Source organism: Ovis aries, chromosome 9 (assembly GCF_016772045.2).
Source record: "Ovis aries strain OAR_USU_Benz2616 breed Rambouillet chromosome 9, ARS-UI_Ramb_v3.0, whole genome shotgun sequence".
NCBI classification, from domain to species: Eukaryota; Metazoa; Chordata; class Mammalia; order Artiodactyla; family Bovidae; genus Ovis; species Ovis aries.
In genome coordinates, this window is record NC_056062.1 from 77,981,747 (window position 1) to 77,999,989 (window position 18,243).

Sequence of the window (18,243 nt, forward strand, 5' to 3'; positions counted from 1 at the left end):
TGTATATTTATTCATTTGCATTACTTTTCAGATTCTTCATATTAATGTTATCACACAGTACCTGTCTTTCTCTATCTCACTTGCTTCACTAAGTATAATATTCTCTACATCCAGCCATGTTGCTGCAAATGGCAATATCGCATTCTTTTTTATAGCTGAGTAATACTTCATTGTGTGTGTCCATATAAATATATATGTATATCACATCTTCTTAAGCGAATTTTCTGTTCATAAGCATTTGGGGTGTTCTCACATCTTGGATGTAATAAATAGTGCTGCTTAAGGGAGTGCATGTATCTTTTCAAATTGGGTTTTTCATTTTTACTGGAAATATAGCCAGAACTGGGATTGCTGGATAATATGGCAGCTCTATTTTTCATTTTTAAGGAAAATTCCATACTGTTTTCCACAGCTGCACCAACAGTGTCGGACAGTTTTGTTTTTCCACACCCTTTCCAGTGTTTAATATTTGTAGACTTTCTGATGATGGATGGCTACTCTGACCTGTGTGAGGTGACATCTCATTGTGGATTTTATTTACATGTCTCAAATAGTGTTTTTAAGCATCTTTTCATATGCCCGTTGGCCATTTGCATGTCTTCTTTTCAGAAACATCTATCTAGGTCTTCTGCTAATTATTTAATTGAGTTGTTTGTGGTTTCTCTTGATACTGAGCTGTATGAGTTGTCATTATATTTTGGATAATAAACTCTTGTCAGAATCACCATTTGGAAATATTTTCTGTCATTCCACATGTTGTCTTTTTGTTTTGTTTTATGGTTTCTTTTGCTGTGTAAAAGCATGTGAACTTAATTAGGTTCCATTTGTTTACTTTTGCTTTTATTTCATTTGTCTTGGGAAACCGATTTAACAAAATATTGCTACGATTTATTTGAAAAAATAATTTCACCATTGTTCACCTCTAGAAGTTTTATAGTTATGCAATATGTCATATATCTAGGTCTTTAAACCATTAAGAGTTTCTATTTGCATATGGTGTGAGGGAATGTTCTAATTTCACTGATTTACATGTAGCTGTCCAGTTTTCCCAACACCACTTGTTCAAGAAACTGCCTTTTCTCTATTTTATATTCCTGCCTCCTTTGTCATAGATAAACTGACCACAGGTACATCCGTTTACTATGGGTTGTCTGTTCTGTTCCACTGATCTGTTTATTTTTGTGGCTGTACCATGCTTTTTCAATTACTATAGTTTTTATAGTACAGTGTGAAGCTTGGAAGGGTTATGCTGTCAGCTTTGTTCTTTTACCTCAGGACTGCTTTGGCAATTCTAGATCTCCTGTGATTCCATATTAATTTTAGAATTATTTTTTTCTAGCACTGTGAGAAATATGGGTATTTGTGGGATTGCACTGTATCTGTAGATGTTTTGGATACCATGGTCATTTAAACATATTAATTCTTCCAATCCAAGAGCAGGGGACCTCTTTCCACTGCTTTGAATCATCTTCTGTTTCCTTTACCTGTGTTTTATGGTTTTCAGCATATAGGTCTTTCATCTCCTTGGTTAAGTTTACTCCTAGGAATTTAATTTTTTGGATGTGATTTTAAACAGGATTTTTAAAATTTTCTCTTTCTGATATATTTCTATTAGTGTAAAGAAATGCAACAGATTTCTGAATATTAATCCTGCATCTTGCTACCTTGCTGAATTCACTCATTAGTTCTAATAGGTTTGGAGTAGAGACTTTAGGGTTCTCTACACAGTCATGGTATCTACAAACAGTGACAGCTGTACCTCTTCCTCCCCAATTTGGATACTTTTTTTGGTTTGTTTGACTGCTATGGCTAAGACTTCCAATACTATGCTGAACAGAAGTAGTGAGACTAACAATCCTTGTATTGTTCCTAAATTTAGCAGGAAGGCTTTCTGACTTCACAATTGAGTATTATATTGGTTGTGGGTTTGCCATAAATGGGCTTCCTTGTGGCTCAGCTGGTAAAGAATCGGCCTGCAATGCGGGAGACCTGGCTTGGGAAAATCCCCTGGAAAAAGGAAATGCTACCCACTCCAGTATTCTAGCCTGGAGATTGGACACAACTGAGCGACTTTCACTTTCACTTTGCCATAAATGGCTTTATTTATGTTGAGGTATGTTCCCTCCATACCCATTTTATGAGATTTTATCATAAATGGACGCTTATTTTTGTCAAATGGTTTTTCTGCATCACATGAGGTAATCATGTGGTTTTTGTCTTTCCCTTTGTTAATGTGGTGTCTCACAAAGACTGACTTTCATATGTTGAACCATCCTTGCATCACTGGAATGAATTCAGCATAATCATGGTGTATGACCCTTGCTATACATTGCTAGATTTGGTTTAATCATATTTTGCTAAGGACTTTTATATCTATATTCAAAGAACTGGCCCGGTATGAATTTTAACTTAATTAAAAACTTAAGAGTAAAAAAATATAAATGCCTAAGCTTTCTCTTATGAATAAAATAGAATCAAAGAATAACCAAGATTAAAAACAAACTTATTCTTTTACAAAGTCAGTTAGAAAAACATAGTGCTATATTCCAACATTTTTTAATTGACTATTTTTCAAAAAACAAATTGACAGTTTACCAGAGATTATGAAGATTTTCTTACTATCAGGATATGTCACTGGTGGAAAGCCAGAAATACCAAAGTAAACTGTACAAGGTAAATAAATGTAAATTACAATTATTTACACTATTAAATATTTCAGACTTTTCTATTAATATTGCTCATTCTTATTTTTCCAAAGACTATAATAATAAACAAAAAGGCTTATAAACAATTTATTCTGGAAGGTATGTACCCATTGGATGTTTCTGGACATCCAAGATATATCTAAAACATACTCTTACCATTCACTGCTGCTGCTGCTAAGTCGCTTCAGTCATGTCAGGCATATTATGTGTTTTTAACATAATGCTATTCATTCTTTAACACGCAGTTAATCTCAGTGCTTAAAATTATTTTTTAATTATTTTCATTTTAAAATGAACTGAAATAAGATAAGCTGGCCAAAACCTGTCAATCTTAACATGAAGAATTTGTCTCTCTCTGTCTGGTTTATTTCATTTAACATAGAACCTTCCAAATCCATGTTGCTGCAAATGGCAAAATTTTATTCTATTTTTATGACTGAGTACTATTCTATTGTGTGTTTGTGTGTATTTGTCATGTTAGTCACTCAGTTGTGCATGATTCTTTGTGACCCCATGGGCTATAGCCCACCAGGCTCCACTGTCCATGCGATTCTCCAGGCAAGAATACTGGAGTAGGTTGCCATGCCCTTCTCCACGGGGTCTTACCAACCAAGGAATTGAATCCAGGTCTCTCTGCATTGTAAACAGATTCTTTACCATCTGAACTATCAGGGAAGCCCATATATGTGGGTGGGTGGGTGGGTGTGTACACACACACCACATATTCTTTATCATTTATCTGTTGGACACTTTGGTTGCTTCCTTATCTTTGTAACTGTAAATAACACTGCTGTGAAGATGCGGTGCTTTTATCTTTTCAAATTAGTGCTCCTTCTCACCACTTTCATTCAACTTGTATTGCAAGTCTTACCAGTGCAATCAGACAAGAAAAAGAAACAAAAGGAATTCAAGTTGGAAAGGAAGTAAAACTGTCACTGTCTGCAGACAGCATGTTTCCATACATAGAAAATTCTATGGAGATCACTAGGAAACTATTAGAGCTTATCAATAAAGTCTATACAGTTGCAGGACACAAAATTAACATACAGAAATTGGTTGCACTTCTATACACAAAAAACAAACTATCAGAAAGAGAAATGAAGGAAAAAAATCCCATTTATCACTGCATCAAAAAGAAAATACTTAGGAATGAACCTCCTTATACCCTGGAGTAGGAAATGGCACCACACCAGTATTTTTGCCTGGAAAACTCCATGGGAAGAGGAGCATGGCAGGCTACAGTCCTTGGGGTCGCAAAAAGTTGGAGACAACTGAGAAACTGAGCACGCGCACACATGCACACAGACACACATACAAGGAGGTCAAAGACCAGTACTCAGAAAACTACAAAAAACTGATGAAAAAAGCTAAAGACAACACAAATAGATGGAAAGATATACAATGTTCTTGGACTAGAAAAATTATTATTATTAAAACGACCATGCTAACCAAGGTAACTGATGGATTCATTCAAATGGAACTTTTGGAACTAATGGAATTTTACATGGAACTAAAACAAATAATTTTAAAATCAGCATGGAAACACCAAAGACCTCAAAATAGCCCAACAATCTTGAAAAAGAAAAACAGAGCCAGAGGTATCATTCTTCTTTCATACTATACTAGAAAGCTACAGTAATCAAAACAGTATGGTACTGAGGCAAAAACACACACACATCAATGGCACAGAACAGAAAAACCAGAAATAAATCCAGTACTTTCGGTCAATTAATTTATAACAAAGGAGGCAAGAATATATGAGAGAGAAACGACAGCCTTCAATAAGTAAAGCTGAGAAAACTAGATAGCTACATGTAAAAGAATAAAGTAAGACAGTTCTCTAACATCATATACAAAACTTGAACTCAAAATGAATTAAGACCAGAAATCACAAAACTTCATGAGGAAAAAATAGGCAGAACACTGTTTGACATAAATCACAGCAATAACTTTTAGGATATACACCCTAAAGCAAAAAACAAAAGCAAACAATAAACGTTTAATTACACTTTAAAGCTGCTGCACAGCAAAGAAAACCATTCACAAAATGAAAAGACAACCTAAATGGGAGGAAATATTCGCAAATGATATAACCTACAAGTTCATATCCGAAAATTATAGCTAATACACTCAACATCACATAAAAACAAACAACTCAATTTAAAAATGGGCAAAAGATTTGAACAGATATTTTTCCAAGGAGGAAATGCAGATGGTCAAGAGGCATATGAAAAAACGCTCAACATAATCACCATGGAAATGCAAATGAAGTCCACAATGAAATATCACCATTTACACCTGTCAGAAGGACTTCAGAAAGAACTCAAATAGCAAATGCTGGTGAGAATGCTGAAGACAAGAGAACCTTCATAAACCATTAATGGGAATGTGGAAAACATTCCAAAGGATTCGCAAAAAGCTAAGAACTACCATATGAAATAGTAATTCCATCCCTGTGTATATATCTATACAAAAATAAAAACACAAATTTGAAATATATAGGCTAAATTATATAGGAAGGGACCCCCAACCTGATCTAGAGAAATATGACTAAAAGATAAAGACAAGTAAACCAGAAAAAAAGGAATGAGGGTAGTGAACTGGAGTACTACAGGCAATGGAAAAGCACTAGCCAGGAATCTGAGGAAAGATCTACTACTGTCCACAAGAGCTACTGAAGTTCATTCAGTTAGAGAGGAACTCATTGGAGGGTAGAGCTGAGAGTGATATGAGATAAAAGCTGGATAAAGAAAAACCATTAAGAGTTTTGTAAGAAATTTGACTATGCCTAAAGTTAAAATAGGAAAAGGAGTATGTCAAGGCTGTATATTATCACCCTGCTTCTTTAACTTATATGCAGAGTACATCATGAGAAATCCTGGGCAGAAAGAAGCACAAGCTGGAATCAAGATTCCCGGGAGAAATATCAATAACCTCAGATATGCAAGTGAAGAGGAGCTAAAAAGACTCTTGATGGAAGTGAAAGAGGAGCATGAAAAAGCTGGCTTAAAGCTCAACATTCAGAAAATGAAGATCATGGCATCCGGTCCCATCACTTCATGGGAAATAGATGGGGAAACAGTGGAAACAGTGTCAGACCTTATTTTGGGGGGCTCCAAAATCACTGCAGATGGTGACTGCAGCCATGAAATTAAAAGACGCTTACTCCTTGGAAGAAAGGTTATGACCAACCTAGATAGCATATTCAAAAGCAGAAATATTACTTTGGCAACAAAGGTCAGTCTAGTCAAGGCTATGGTTTTTCCAGTGGTCATGTTTGGATGTGAGAGTTGGACTGTGAAGAAAGCAGAGCGCCAAAGAATTGATGCTTTTGAACTGTGGTGTTGGAGAAGACTCTTGAGAGTCCCCTGGACTGCAAGGAGATCCAACCAGTCCATTCTAAGGTAGATCAGTCCTGGGTGTTCACTGGAAGGACTGGTACTGAAGCTGAAACTCCAGTACTTTGGCCACCTCATGCGAAGAGTTGACTCATTGGAAAAGACTCTGACGCTGGGAGGGATTGGGGGCAGGAAGAGAAGGGTATGACAGAGGATGAGATGGCCGGATGGCATCACCAACTCGATGAACATGAGTTTGGGTAAACTCCAGGAGTTGGTGATGGACAGGGAGGCCTGGCATGCTGCGATTCATGGGGTCGCCAAGAGTCAGACACGACTGAGCAACTGAACTGAACTGAAACTGAATTACTGTAGTAATCAAGTAACAGAAATTAATTACATATCCCTATGTGCAAGTGTGCGAAGTCACTTCAGTCATGCCCAACTCTTTGCAAGCCTATGAACTGTAGCCCACTAGACTCACATGTCCACGGGATTCTCTAGGCAAGAATACTGGGCTGGGTTGCTATTTCCTCCTCCAGTGGATTTTTCCAACCCAGTGATCAAACCTGTCTCTCTTGTATCTTTAGCACTGGCAGGCAGGTTCTTTACCACTAGTGCCAACCTGGGTGGCACTATAGTATCGAAGGGTATCAAGTAAAAGTCTCTTATTTTGCCCTCCTCCACTAATAATCTTAATTCCATTCCCCAAAGGTAGTCATTATTAACGTTTTTGGTATATCTTTCTAGGCATTTTGCTATGGATATGCAAATATAAGAATATACTTTAAAATATACACACACAAATATGATCACATTATAGTATTCGTTTGCAAACTGTTTCCCCCATTTAACAATAAAAACAATCTATACTGGGTTTGTTTTTACATATCACCACAAATAGGTATTCTTCTAAGGTAATGAAAAACAAAAAAAACCTCTAAGGATTTTTAAATCCGAGGATTAATTCTTTCATTAGAATTTAATATGGAGAAATAAAAAAAAAACATTCTATTGCAGAAATTACTTATACAATGCCATCCTTAACTGACAACCTTTAGTGCCATATACCTACAAGGTGTCCCTATTGTCCAAAGACATTCATTACACTTTTTGTTTTAATCATGACTTTTTATTAATGTTTATTCATTTCTTACTGACCGTATATTTCTATGACTTGGTTATCTGTTAACTAAAATAAGCCTATTATTCTGGTCACTTGCTCCTACCATTTTACATAAGACTTTAATTACTACCCTTGCATTGGCAACATATTGAAAAATAATTGTGACAGAATTTTAGAATTATATTTCTAATTTCATAGCAAATTTTCAAGTTCTTATCAACTAATCCAAAAAGTATCTATAATAGCAAATATTAAATATTTGCATTTATTATATTTACATATATATATATAAATCTCATTTACTATGTAAGTTAAAATAACCATAGGACTGGAATTTTTTATAAGTGCTTTATGTATAAGACAGTTGAGACAGCATCATGAAATGGTAAGGGTTTCCAAAATATTCTACACATAAAATTTCAATTCTTTCTTCTCCATTCTCTACTTGCCTTCTTTTAGCAATATACATTATTTTATAGGGTGAATGTTTAATAGGTCATGATGATAATTGCTTACCGAGTTAGAAACAAATTCTTGTAACTCATCTGTTCTCTGCTTTAGGAAACATGATAAAATCATCAGTTTCATACTTAAAAGTCATTAAAAACAGATTTTAGAAACTCCACTAAATTGACATCAACAAATGAATTATATTAATATGTTAATTAATATAACTAATATATTAGACTTATCATTAAAGCAATATCCATGAGATCTGTTTTCCGGGCCTTAGATAATGCCTCCATGGTACACTTGGCCAATAAAGGTTGATAAAACAGTAGTGCTTTTGAATCATCAGCATATAATGCCACTGCGGCTTACCACAAGCGGGAAGCACACCAGTTCCTGTATTGTTAAAATATGCCTTGTATTACTTATTTGGATACCACACAATTGCTTTTGAACTATAAAAGCTCCGTCCCCACCTTCTCTGTTGCATCTATTGGAAATGGAATCAATAAACAGTTACCAGAATGTTCCACTGTAGCCAAAGCAAAAAAGCAAAATTTATTTATGTATCACCCTCCTCTATTTCAGTTAGTGCTTTAATGACAATCTTACCAAAGACCTGAGAGCAGATATTATAAGTACTGATATAAGGGGAAAATGAAATAATATACAGAAAATGTTTTCATGATACTATTCTTTGTATGGAAGTTATGTTAGAAGGTACTTCAATTACTTTTTTTTTTAATGTGGAGGTAAGGTAGTAAGAAGGAAAACATCTGGCAATGGTTATGATTGAACATGTGCAATATATAATCTACTAAATTATTAATTAAAATAGAAACTGGCCTCTGAAAATTTGTAGATTGGAAATGCAAGATTTTGATGTTAGAACTTTCTTCTAAAATTATCCAATATTCTATATACCCTTGGTAAACTGATTAATACTTTAGGTATGTAGAAGGAGAAAAAGAAAAAGTTTACTACTTTCCTATATTGTTTTTTTTTAAAAAAAAAGCATACTACTCAGGTCTAGTCAAAGCCATATATCATCATAACAGAATGAGTTTCTGAAATATGAGTAATTATTTCAGTAAAAGTTATCACTATAATTTTTATTAAGCATTTTAAGAGCTGACTTTTAATCGATAGTATAGTATACAATTTCTCATTTGCTGTAGCTGCTAGGTTATTTCTGTGGTCTCTAGTCTGCACACACTCGGTACTAAATATATGTTCAATTGCAGATGGGAGAACAAGATTCCTTTGGCTAACACTGTTGATGCTGATCTTTTCACTGGGCTATTAAGTTTTCTTACATCCATAAAATAATTAAACTTCCACAGAAATGACTAGAAAGTATGCCTGTAAAAGTCTATAATTTTGACTGGGAAAACAGAATGTGTTCTGGGTATCTTACTGTTCTCTAATACCTTCTTCTTTTCACACTCATTATATTTTTTCACTATTATAATCAAAGATAATTTTCTTAGATATGAGTTAGCACCATTCTGAGTTATCCCTCCTCAAATATTCTGATTTCTGTGTTTAATCCAACCTTGTAAGATGTGAATTCCCAAACAGGATCATATCTTGAGAGACTTATTGCTAAAACTAGAATATTAAGAAAATTTTAAAGTTTTATTAATGCTAACACATTAAAAAACTATAGATTCTACAAAGAGTGACAGTATAATCCAACTTCTATTTTTACTAAATCTTTAAGAAAGTTTTTAACTTAGAAAAATGAAGAGACCTTCATAAAGTTACCTAAATAAGGTATGATATTAATATTTATGCTACCTATCAATCTCTACACCTAATCATTGAACTTTTAAAATAATAATTACTGTTACACACAAAATTAAGTGTTTAAAACCATTTGTACTTATAGTATTTTTCTTTTATAATAAATATTTATACTTCTCACTGACAGAGTTTCGACACATAAAACCAACGAGGAAATGCTCATTCTCGGTTATACAGAGAATGTTTTACGTGTAATTGAAAGTGAAACTTGAGACCTTAATAATAAATCCAAGTGACATGCCTCATTTATTAAACTGATGCTGTTAGGCTGCAAGAATTTTTACACACAATTTCAAGAATGCCAAAAATGACACTGAAGTGGCTATTCTGCTATTCAATCTTTCAAAGACTGAGGCCAGAACTAAAGCCGAAGAGCAGATTTTAGATAAAAACCAAACTGAATCTGTACTTCCATGCAACCCTAATAAACTAAAACCTAGAGCTTAAAATAAGAGTGAAAAGAGTGACAATTTACACTTATGGAACGATGGTGGTAAGCCAAACATTTTGCATTACTTCCCTTATTTTTCACCATAGGCCTATAAAGACAGGTACCACTGGTCTTCCCCATTCTACAGAGAAGGAAACTGAATCTTATAAGAGGTAAAGAGACTTATTTAGGTCATGTGGTTAACAAATGGTGGGGCCAAGGTTCAAACTTTAGTACTGAGAAAACACTTTTCAGAAAGAACTATAACGATTTTCAGCAAAAAAAAAAAAAAAAAAAAAAACAACCCTTAAATAAGAATCGTAAATAACTAAAATCATTCTATATTGGACAAGTCAATAATCTGAGTGGAGATAAGAGTCCTAAAAATTCCTGTGGAAGGAGGGCAAACTTCTGATAGCAAGAAAAATAAGAGCAGCTCTGGAAGCCAGCAATGTGCAGGTCTCTGCTATATGCAAGAAACCTGGGATCTTTAAATTCTGTCCTGCACTACACCAGAGAGTTGTATGGATTGAGTAAGGGACTAGTTAAACTTTAAAGACTCACAGAACATTCTCACAGAGTTTCAAATGCCTAAATAAAATTCCAACAAAGAAGTTTATTTGCATTTTTTCCAGAGTTAAGAATAGGCAAAAAGGAACAACAAAAAAAGGTTCTATACATAGCTAAAAACTATAATTAACATGACTTGTAACTGAGTATCAAATAGTCACTTAAAAGAACTGATTAATGGGTTACTATAGAAATAAAAGAAATCAGTAAAAACAGACTCTGATAATGGAAATAATGTGTTTTTAAAGGATGTGGGTGTGTATGTATGTATCTTTTCAGCAGATATTATATTATACCATTGCCAATGTAAATGTAAAAGAATCCTCCAACTGACTACATGGTGTATCAAAAGTCAAAAGTCAAGACGTATTTGCACCATTACTACTAAATGTGGAAGCTGGTAAGCAGAAATAAACTTTCAAATCGTAAGTCAAATTGTGTCATTCCTCTGCTTAAAACCCTCCAATGACCTCCCATTGCAATTAGAACAAAATCCAAAGTCCTTACTGTGGCTTGCAAGGCCTTCCAACTCTGACCTCATTTCCCTTCCTTTCCTGTCCCTCCCTGTCTCCCTCTCTTTTTCAGAACTTTGCAGCCAAAGTGGCCTTCTTTCGTTCTGTCTTCTGTGCCAAACTGTTACCCTTAAGAGGGGCTTTATAACCAATGTTCCTTTTGTTTGGAATACTGCTCTTCCAGATCTTTCCCCTACATGACAACAGTGACATAACTGCTTTACTGACCAGACCCATGTCTAGCACTACTCCTAGCACATGTGTCCAGTGGTAGTTGAGGCTTCCCTCACAGCTCAGTTGGTAAAGAACCTGCCTGCAATGCAGGAGACCTAGGTTTGATTCCTGGGTTGGGAAGATCCCCTGGAGAAGGAACTGGCAACCCACTCCAGTATTCTTGCCTAGAGAATCCCCACGGACAGAAGAGGCTGGCACGCTATAGTCCATGTGGTTGCAAGAGTCAGATATGACTTAGCGACTAAACCACCATCGCCACCAGGGGTAGTTACTGAATGAATGAATGATTAATATCATTCCAAGACCCAAGCCATCTTTGTGGCAGACACGTATCTCACCTTAGGCAACCCTCCAACAAAGACACACTGCCCAGCTGTACAGAGTATGGTTAGCCGACAGCCTCCAGCTGGGCTTCTTTAGAGTCTGCTTCAGCTCTCCAATGAAGGATGCACAATCTTCCCCGGGTATCAATGGAACACTGGTTCTAAAACCTGCATTCTCTCAGCCCCAACAGATTTCAAAATCCACAGATGTTCAAAGCCCTTACAATCAACCCTCCCTGTCAATGACTTCCACATCTGCAGACTCAACCATCACACAGATCAAGCAGTACTTTGCACCCAGTGCAGCAGGACTCCTCCAACTTTGTTCCAAATGTTCCTGACTGGATTGGTAGAGACTTGGTCAAGTTAGCTTCACAACGTGAAGACTGGTTTGACCACTCCTGCTCCCATTCTTTTCTTTTCACAGGTGTCGCTCTCTAGTAAACAAATTGCAGTCCTAACTCCATCTCAATGTCTGCTTCCTGGAGAATCCAACAAGCACAGTTTCCATTTCAAAAAACCTTTCTTTCTGCCTACAAATTAAAATGTTCATTTTTAATGGTGCACAAAACATTCATTTAGTATCAAGCATCTGATGAAATAACTGCCCACCACCCTCATTCCACACTAATGTTCACACTCATAGCCACATGCCATTTAGCAGATTCTTACCTTACATATGTCTTAGTTAAATGCTACCTCTTCTATGAAGACTTCAAAACCAATTAAATGATCTTTTTTTATGTCTCTCTTTTCAACATACAGCAGTACCTACTATACTGTATTATAATTATCTGCTTATTCATGTATGTTTCTCTATTAAAGATGAAGCTTTTAGTCTGTGCCTGCCTCACCTAAGTAACCCTAGTGCCATATAACGCACCTGGTTCAAGTACAATGTTCTATAAATTTCTTGATGAAGACAGGAAATGAACTAAATGAACTAAAATAAGAGTAATTTTAAAAGATAAACCTTTAAAACCATATGACTTTCACTTAAATTTAATCTATAAGCTTAAGTTATTGTGGTCAGCATACTGAAGCCCCAAACATCCATACATTCTAAAAATAACTTTATTCTTCTTAGTGACTAAACTTCATTGTGTTTTCAACAGGCAGTTATTGTTAAAAATTGAAAGGTATTACGCAATTTAGAGGTCTATTCATTCTGCACTTTTTAGGACACTTCCTTACAAATAACATATTAGTTACCAAAGAAAAATGAAGCACTGATATTTTTTATAACTCATTTAATTTCTTTTCAACTTTATATAACCTATCAGTTCTCAATTACACCCTCCCAAGACAAAATCAGGCCAGACATCCCTAGCATATAAACATAAAAAAAATACTACACCATAAAATACACAAATATACACAAAAGAACAAAGTGTCTAATAGAAAAGCACTTTATAAATGAGAAAATTTTAATTTTGAGAGTTGTTTAACACCAGTGGTTAAGTCACACTAATTTTCTTTTTAAATTCAGTGAGCTAAAATGAGCAAGCAGCATTACTAATCTACCCAGTAATCATAGAATAGGTGAACAACTTAAAAATGCTAGTATTTTAAAGGAAGGCTAAGCCTCCCATAGGAAATAAAAGTGGAAATGAGTCCAAGGGAGAAAATGGCTTCGTTCCACACCCTTAAAACTGCCTACAGCAATGCATCAAAAAAATAAAATAAAATAAGCCCCCAGAGTCTGGGTCAGCAGCATAGTGTTACAACTTAAGCATTGGGTCATCAGTGGCAATGGTAGGCTGATTACAGGCTGAGGTAATATATTTACTTACTATAGTAAGGAACTGTGTAACAGTACTGCCAACAGTACAAAGAGTTCTTGTATGGATAACATGCACAAAGAAATACTATAACCATCTGCTTATTTTTCAATATTGAAATATGTAACATACCAGAACAATACTTTAAATAAAGAAATAAACACAGATAAACTATATTATAAATACTATTAGTTCGACCTGTTATATAAAACATTCAGCAATCTACTAATTATACTTTCTGACAAAAATTTACTTTATTTTTATTACTCATTAAAATCTGATCCTAACTCAAACAACCTTCCTCTATCATAATGGATAAAAATTAAAATACCACGTTAATATAAAAAAAGGCAGTTTTACAAGTATGAACCCATCCTCAAACACAAACAACAAAAAATTGTTAAATTTTTATGGCATTAATAGTTTAACATTGATTTGTCTTCCTATTTAACGGGCAGTTCCAATTAGTGGGATAAATATACATGAATTATATCATATGAATTACTGTTCAAAGCTCTTAGGAAATCTATTTTGCAACTAACCAAGAAAAGAATTGGGGCTTCTCAGGTGGCACTAGTGGTAAAGAAACCACCTGCCAATCAGGAGATACAAGAGACACAGGTTAAATCCCTGGGTCAGGAAGATCCCCTGGAGGAGGAAATGGCAACCCACTCCAGTATTCTTGCCTGGGAAATCCCATGGGCAGAGGTGTTTGGTGGGCTACAGTCCATGCTCATGCAAACGAGTCAGACAGGACTGAGCACACACTTTGATTAAGAAAAGAATTAGGGTGAAGATGAATCTTACTATATTTGTGTTCCCAGTGACTGGCACAAAGAGTGACACACAGTGGCGCCCAATGTTTACAAAATGCAAAAATTAATAAATATACTAAAGTTTTTTATTTTTTGGTAAGGATTTTTTAAAAGTCTTTAAATCAAGAAAATATTACCAGTACCAATTTCTTGATTTTAAAAATCACTATACCCATTCTATAATACATATTTTGGACAAGACTGATATTAAGAATCATTATCCAAAGGATGATGTCCAAGAGTCACAAAGTGTCCTAACCTTTAATTCAATATTTCTTGGAATATTTTGCAGGAAAATAACTTACAAAAATATTAATATGTGTAAAGATACAAAATGCTTTATCTAGTAAATTCATCACTTAAATTTCAAGTGTTAGTTTTTTGGGTTTTTTGGGGGGGCGGGGTTTCGTTGCTAACTCATGTCCAACTCTTGTGACCCCATGGACTGTAGCCCATCAGGCTCCTCTGTCCATGGGATTCTCCAGCAAGAATACTGGAGTGTTCAAGTGTTAATGAATTCCCAAAACATTAACTCAAGGGAATAAAATTCAATAATTCAATTTAAAAAAACATTTTTGAGGCATATACTATATATCTGGCATCATGTTAGACAGCTTACCCAGAGAATATAAAAGAAGCATACATAACTCAAACTGAAGGCTATGAAGCTTCAGTTAAGTCTTAAATGAAAAGTAGTGGTTAAGCAGGGAAGAGGAAGAAATAGGTAGGAGGGCAAAAAAGTTGTTAAACGAAAGAGGTATGGGAACGTGTATTTGGGTACCTCATAGTTCAAAATGGCTAAAGGAAGAGACTTGAAGAAAGATTTCGGAGATGAGTCTTAAAGATCATGAAATGACCTTGGAGTTACATGCAAACAAGTCCCAATTTTATCATGTAGACAGATGGGAAACCCACTGAAGAACATAGTCAGAATTCTAATTTATAAAGATCACTGAGACTGCAATAGAAAGAATTGGAAAAGAATAAAAGAAGGTAGAGTTCTAGACTAAAGAATTAAATAAAGCACTCGTCAGTGTATGGGTAGTAACCAAAGTTATAAAGAAAAAGATTACTCCAAGCACTTTCTCAAGGTCAAGGTGAAAGACAACAGAGAAAAACCTACAAATCAAAAAGTGTTCTGTGTGTCAAATATGTAAAAAGAAGATATAAACTGCAAGACATACACTGGATTCAGCATCAAAGCTGAGTGGAATGGCAACATCTGTATCATTCTCAGCTACTTCTCTGAAAGGAAGAGGAAGATAAAATGAGAAGTTGAGAGGGTTCACAATCTAAAGAAATTTTCTTTCTATGCTTTCACAATGGAAAAAACAAAAGTAAGTGAACACCAAAAAGAAAAAAAATTTTAATATAATGTTATAAAAGAAAAGCATAACATAAAATGGTATATACATAATAAACAGAACCATGTAAAACTTTATATACAGGGACATGGGTTTGAAGGGATAATGGAAAATTAAAAACAGTCATGTTTTACTCGTGGTATTTTTCTCTTTATGATTTCCTTTAATGTTGTCCTATGCTGTTACAATTTTAAGATGAGCAAAAAAGAGAATAACACTCTATACATCTCCTCACCAAATCCCATGATAATGTTAAAATAATTAATGAGGGATGGATAGTTTTATGATTAATCACTTAATGAAAAATATATCCATGATTCAATCCTAGTTTTCTAATAATCATCTAATTCTAAAATGTGTATTCCTAAAAGTGATCTGGTTGTTTCAAAACATCCCAGTTCTATAAGACTTCTATGTCTCACTAAACTTGGAAAATATGAGGCAAATGACATATTAACTTAAACAATCATAAAAATGCTTAGAAAGTAAAAGCCTCATTTAATGAAAAAAACTTCGAAATGTTTCCATATGTTTTTATGAAGTATTCTTTCTCTCACTAAATGAACACATTCAAGAGTTCATTTCTGGCTTTGTTTCAGAAAAAACCCATCTGCATAGTACGGCACTTACAAGTACATCTCAGTCATGCAATAGTTATGTCACAGCTCATATATCAAATAAAAATCACATTCAAGCCCACACAACCTCACAGACCCAAAGTCTTCCTTTCTATTACAAGTATTCCTGAGAGAGCTTTCAATGCACCTCGCTGCTGATGTCACATAACTTTTGTTAGGAAGTTAAATCCTAAAACTAAAATATCAAACAGTCTGGAATACAGTTGTGAATGACCTAAAAAAAACCCATTTTCCCCACTATAAAGTATGAATATTTCCTTTTCACAGAAACAGGTGCAGAAGCGGTGAAAAAAACTATACCTCACCACACTGTGATCCTTTTAATACAGCATTATTTCATTCTATTAAAGGAATGATAAAGTGATAATGCTTCATTTAATACTTAGAATAACCTTGATAGATATGTTGAAAACATCTCTATTTGATCCCATATATGTATATATGGAAATATATTCATTATAAATTAGAAATATTTTACTATTTGGAGTTTTCATATTCTACTGTCATGGAATTTCATGTATCTGTATACCAACAATATCACTGCTACCCTACCCATGTGTCATTTATAATACTAGTTACTTAATAAAGTAAAGAAGCAGTATTGCACAGTGGCTAAAAGCTTGAAAACTGTCAGAACACATGGACTAATACTCAAGCTTTGCCACGCATGTGATCTATAACCACAGGCAAGACAATCTCTCTGAGCTTCAGTGTCTCATCTGCACAGTACCTTCCTCTCAAGGTTGTTTTGAGAATTAAATGAGTCAATAGATGACAAGCTCTTAGAAGAGAACCTGGCATACAATAAACAGAAAATAAGTAACTAATACTGTTGTTAATATCTTCTTTTAAAAATACCCAAAGTTTTTTATGTGTACTTCATGGTAAATGTATTTCATGAGCAAACTCTTTTTCCACTTTTATCTTAAGCATTTAATATCTGAAATCATGAGTTTACATAGGGGATATATTTTTTCCTAATATGCAGCAAAAAAAATAATTTTTACCATTCCAACATATACATTACCACATGTAAAATTAGATAGTCAGTGGAAATTTGCTGTATGAAGCCGGGAGCTCAAACCCAGTGCTCTCTGACAACCTACTAAAGGGGTGGGAGGTAGGGGAGAGGTTCAAGAGAGAGGGGACATACACATACCTATGGCTGATTCATATTGACATATGGCAGAAACCAACACAATATTGTAAAGCAATTATCCTCCAATTAAAAATAAATAAATTTAAATTTAAAAGACTTTAAAAAAATTAAAAGCTTCCAATATACTACTGAACACTACTGGAAACCATCTCTCATTCCAACAGTGATATTGAACTAATAATGGCCATCTTTTGCAGTACACATTAAAAACTGTGCTTTTAGGGACAAAATCCATTTAAAGGAAATGGAGATATTTAAATAACTGACATACTGTGATCACACTGATAACTGCTGTAAGCGAAACACACAATGATTTCTGTAGGAAAGGATTAGGAAACAAGTAAGCAATGTGATGCCATTTCATGAAGTCTTGTCATGCTGTTCCCTTCCAACTTTAGAGATTAAAATCCCACTGGTTCTTCCTTCCATAAAAATAAATTCCTCCAAGTTCTTTGCTTATTTCTTTCATTTACAGAATTAGGAAACCCTGAAACTTTCAGAAAACCCAAGACATATTTTATTATTACTATCAAATAATTAATAATAGTAGCTACCAATTATTACACCAGACACATTGATGAATACAATTTATCACAACAAAACCATGAAAATGCACTATTAGCCATAGTTTACAATGAAAAAACTAAAACTTTAAGTATCAAAGCAACATGTCTAAGATTCCACAACTAGTAAACGGAACTAGGTAAGAAGGAGCTGGGTGAGAGAATTTAAACTGCAGGTCCTGACCATGCTATACTGAACTAGCAGAGAGCCAAGAATCTAACTACACCAACGTTTCAATGATCAAAACATTTCTGGTACTCCTTAGGTACAACTACATTTATGGCCTTCAAGTCATCCTTCTGACTTGTCCCAGTGATGACAAATCCTTTCATTAGAGGCATGAATCTGAATACTGAAAGAAATAAATAAATACTGGTCAGCGTGAAGAACAGTGAGTAAAGTTGACACTGGATCTCAACAAATCTTTA

The 18,243-nt window shown here is 34.6% G+C and overlaps 1 protein-coding gene across 30 annotated transcripts in view; it reads right to left on the reverse strand.

Moving 5' to 3' along the window:
- The window catches only part of VPS13B (vacuolar protein sorting 13 homolog B), a 784,482-nt gene that overhangs the window by 601,948 nt on the left and 164,291 nt on the right, over positions 1-18,243 (reverse strand). Inside the window, exon 18 of one of the 30 annotated variants that reach the window (XM_060393921.1) lies at positions 1-18,167. This exon is cut by the window's left edge and continues 32,161 nt beyond it. The exons of the other annotated variants lie outside the window; for them this stretch is intronic. Coding sequence (XP_060249904.1) covers positions 18,049-18,167 — 119 coding nt within the window. The 3' untranslated portion in view covers positions 1-18,048. The remainder of the gene's footprint in view (positions 18,168-18,243) is intronic. 30 annotated transcript variants of the gene reach the window in all.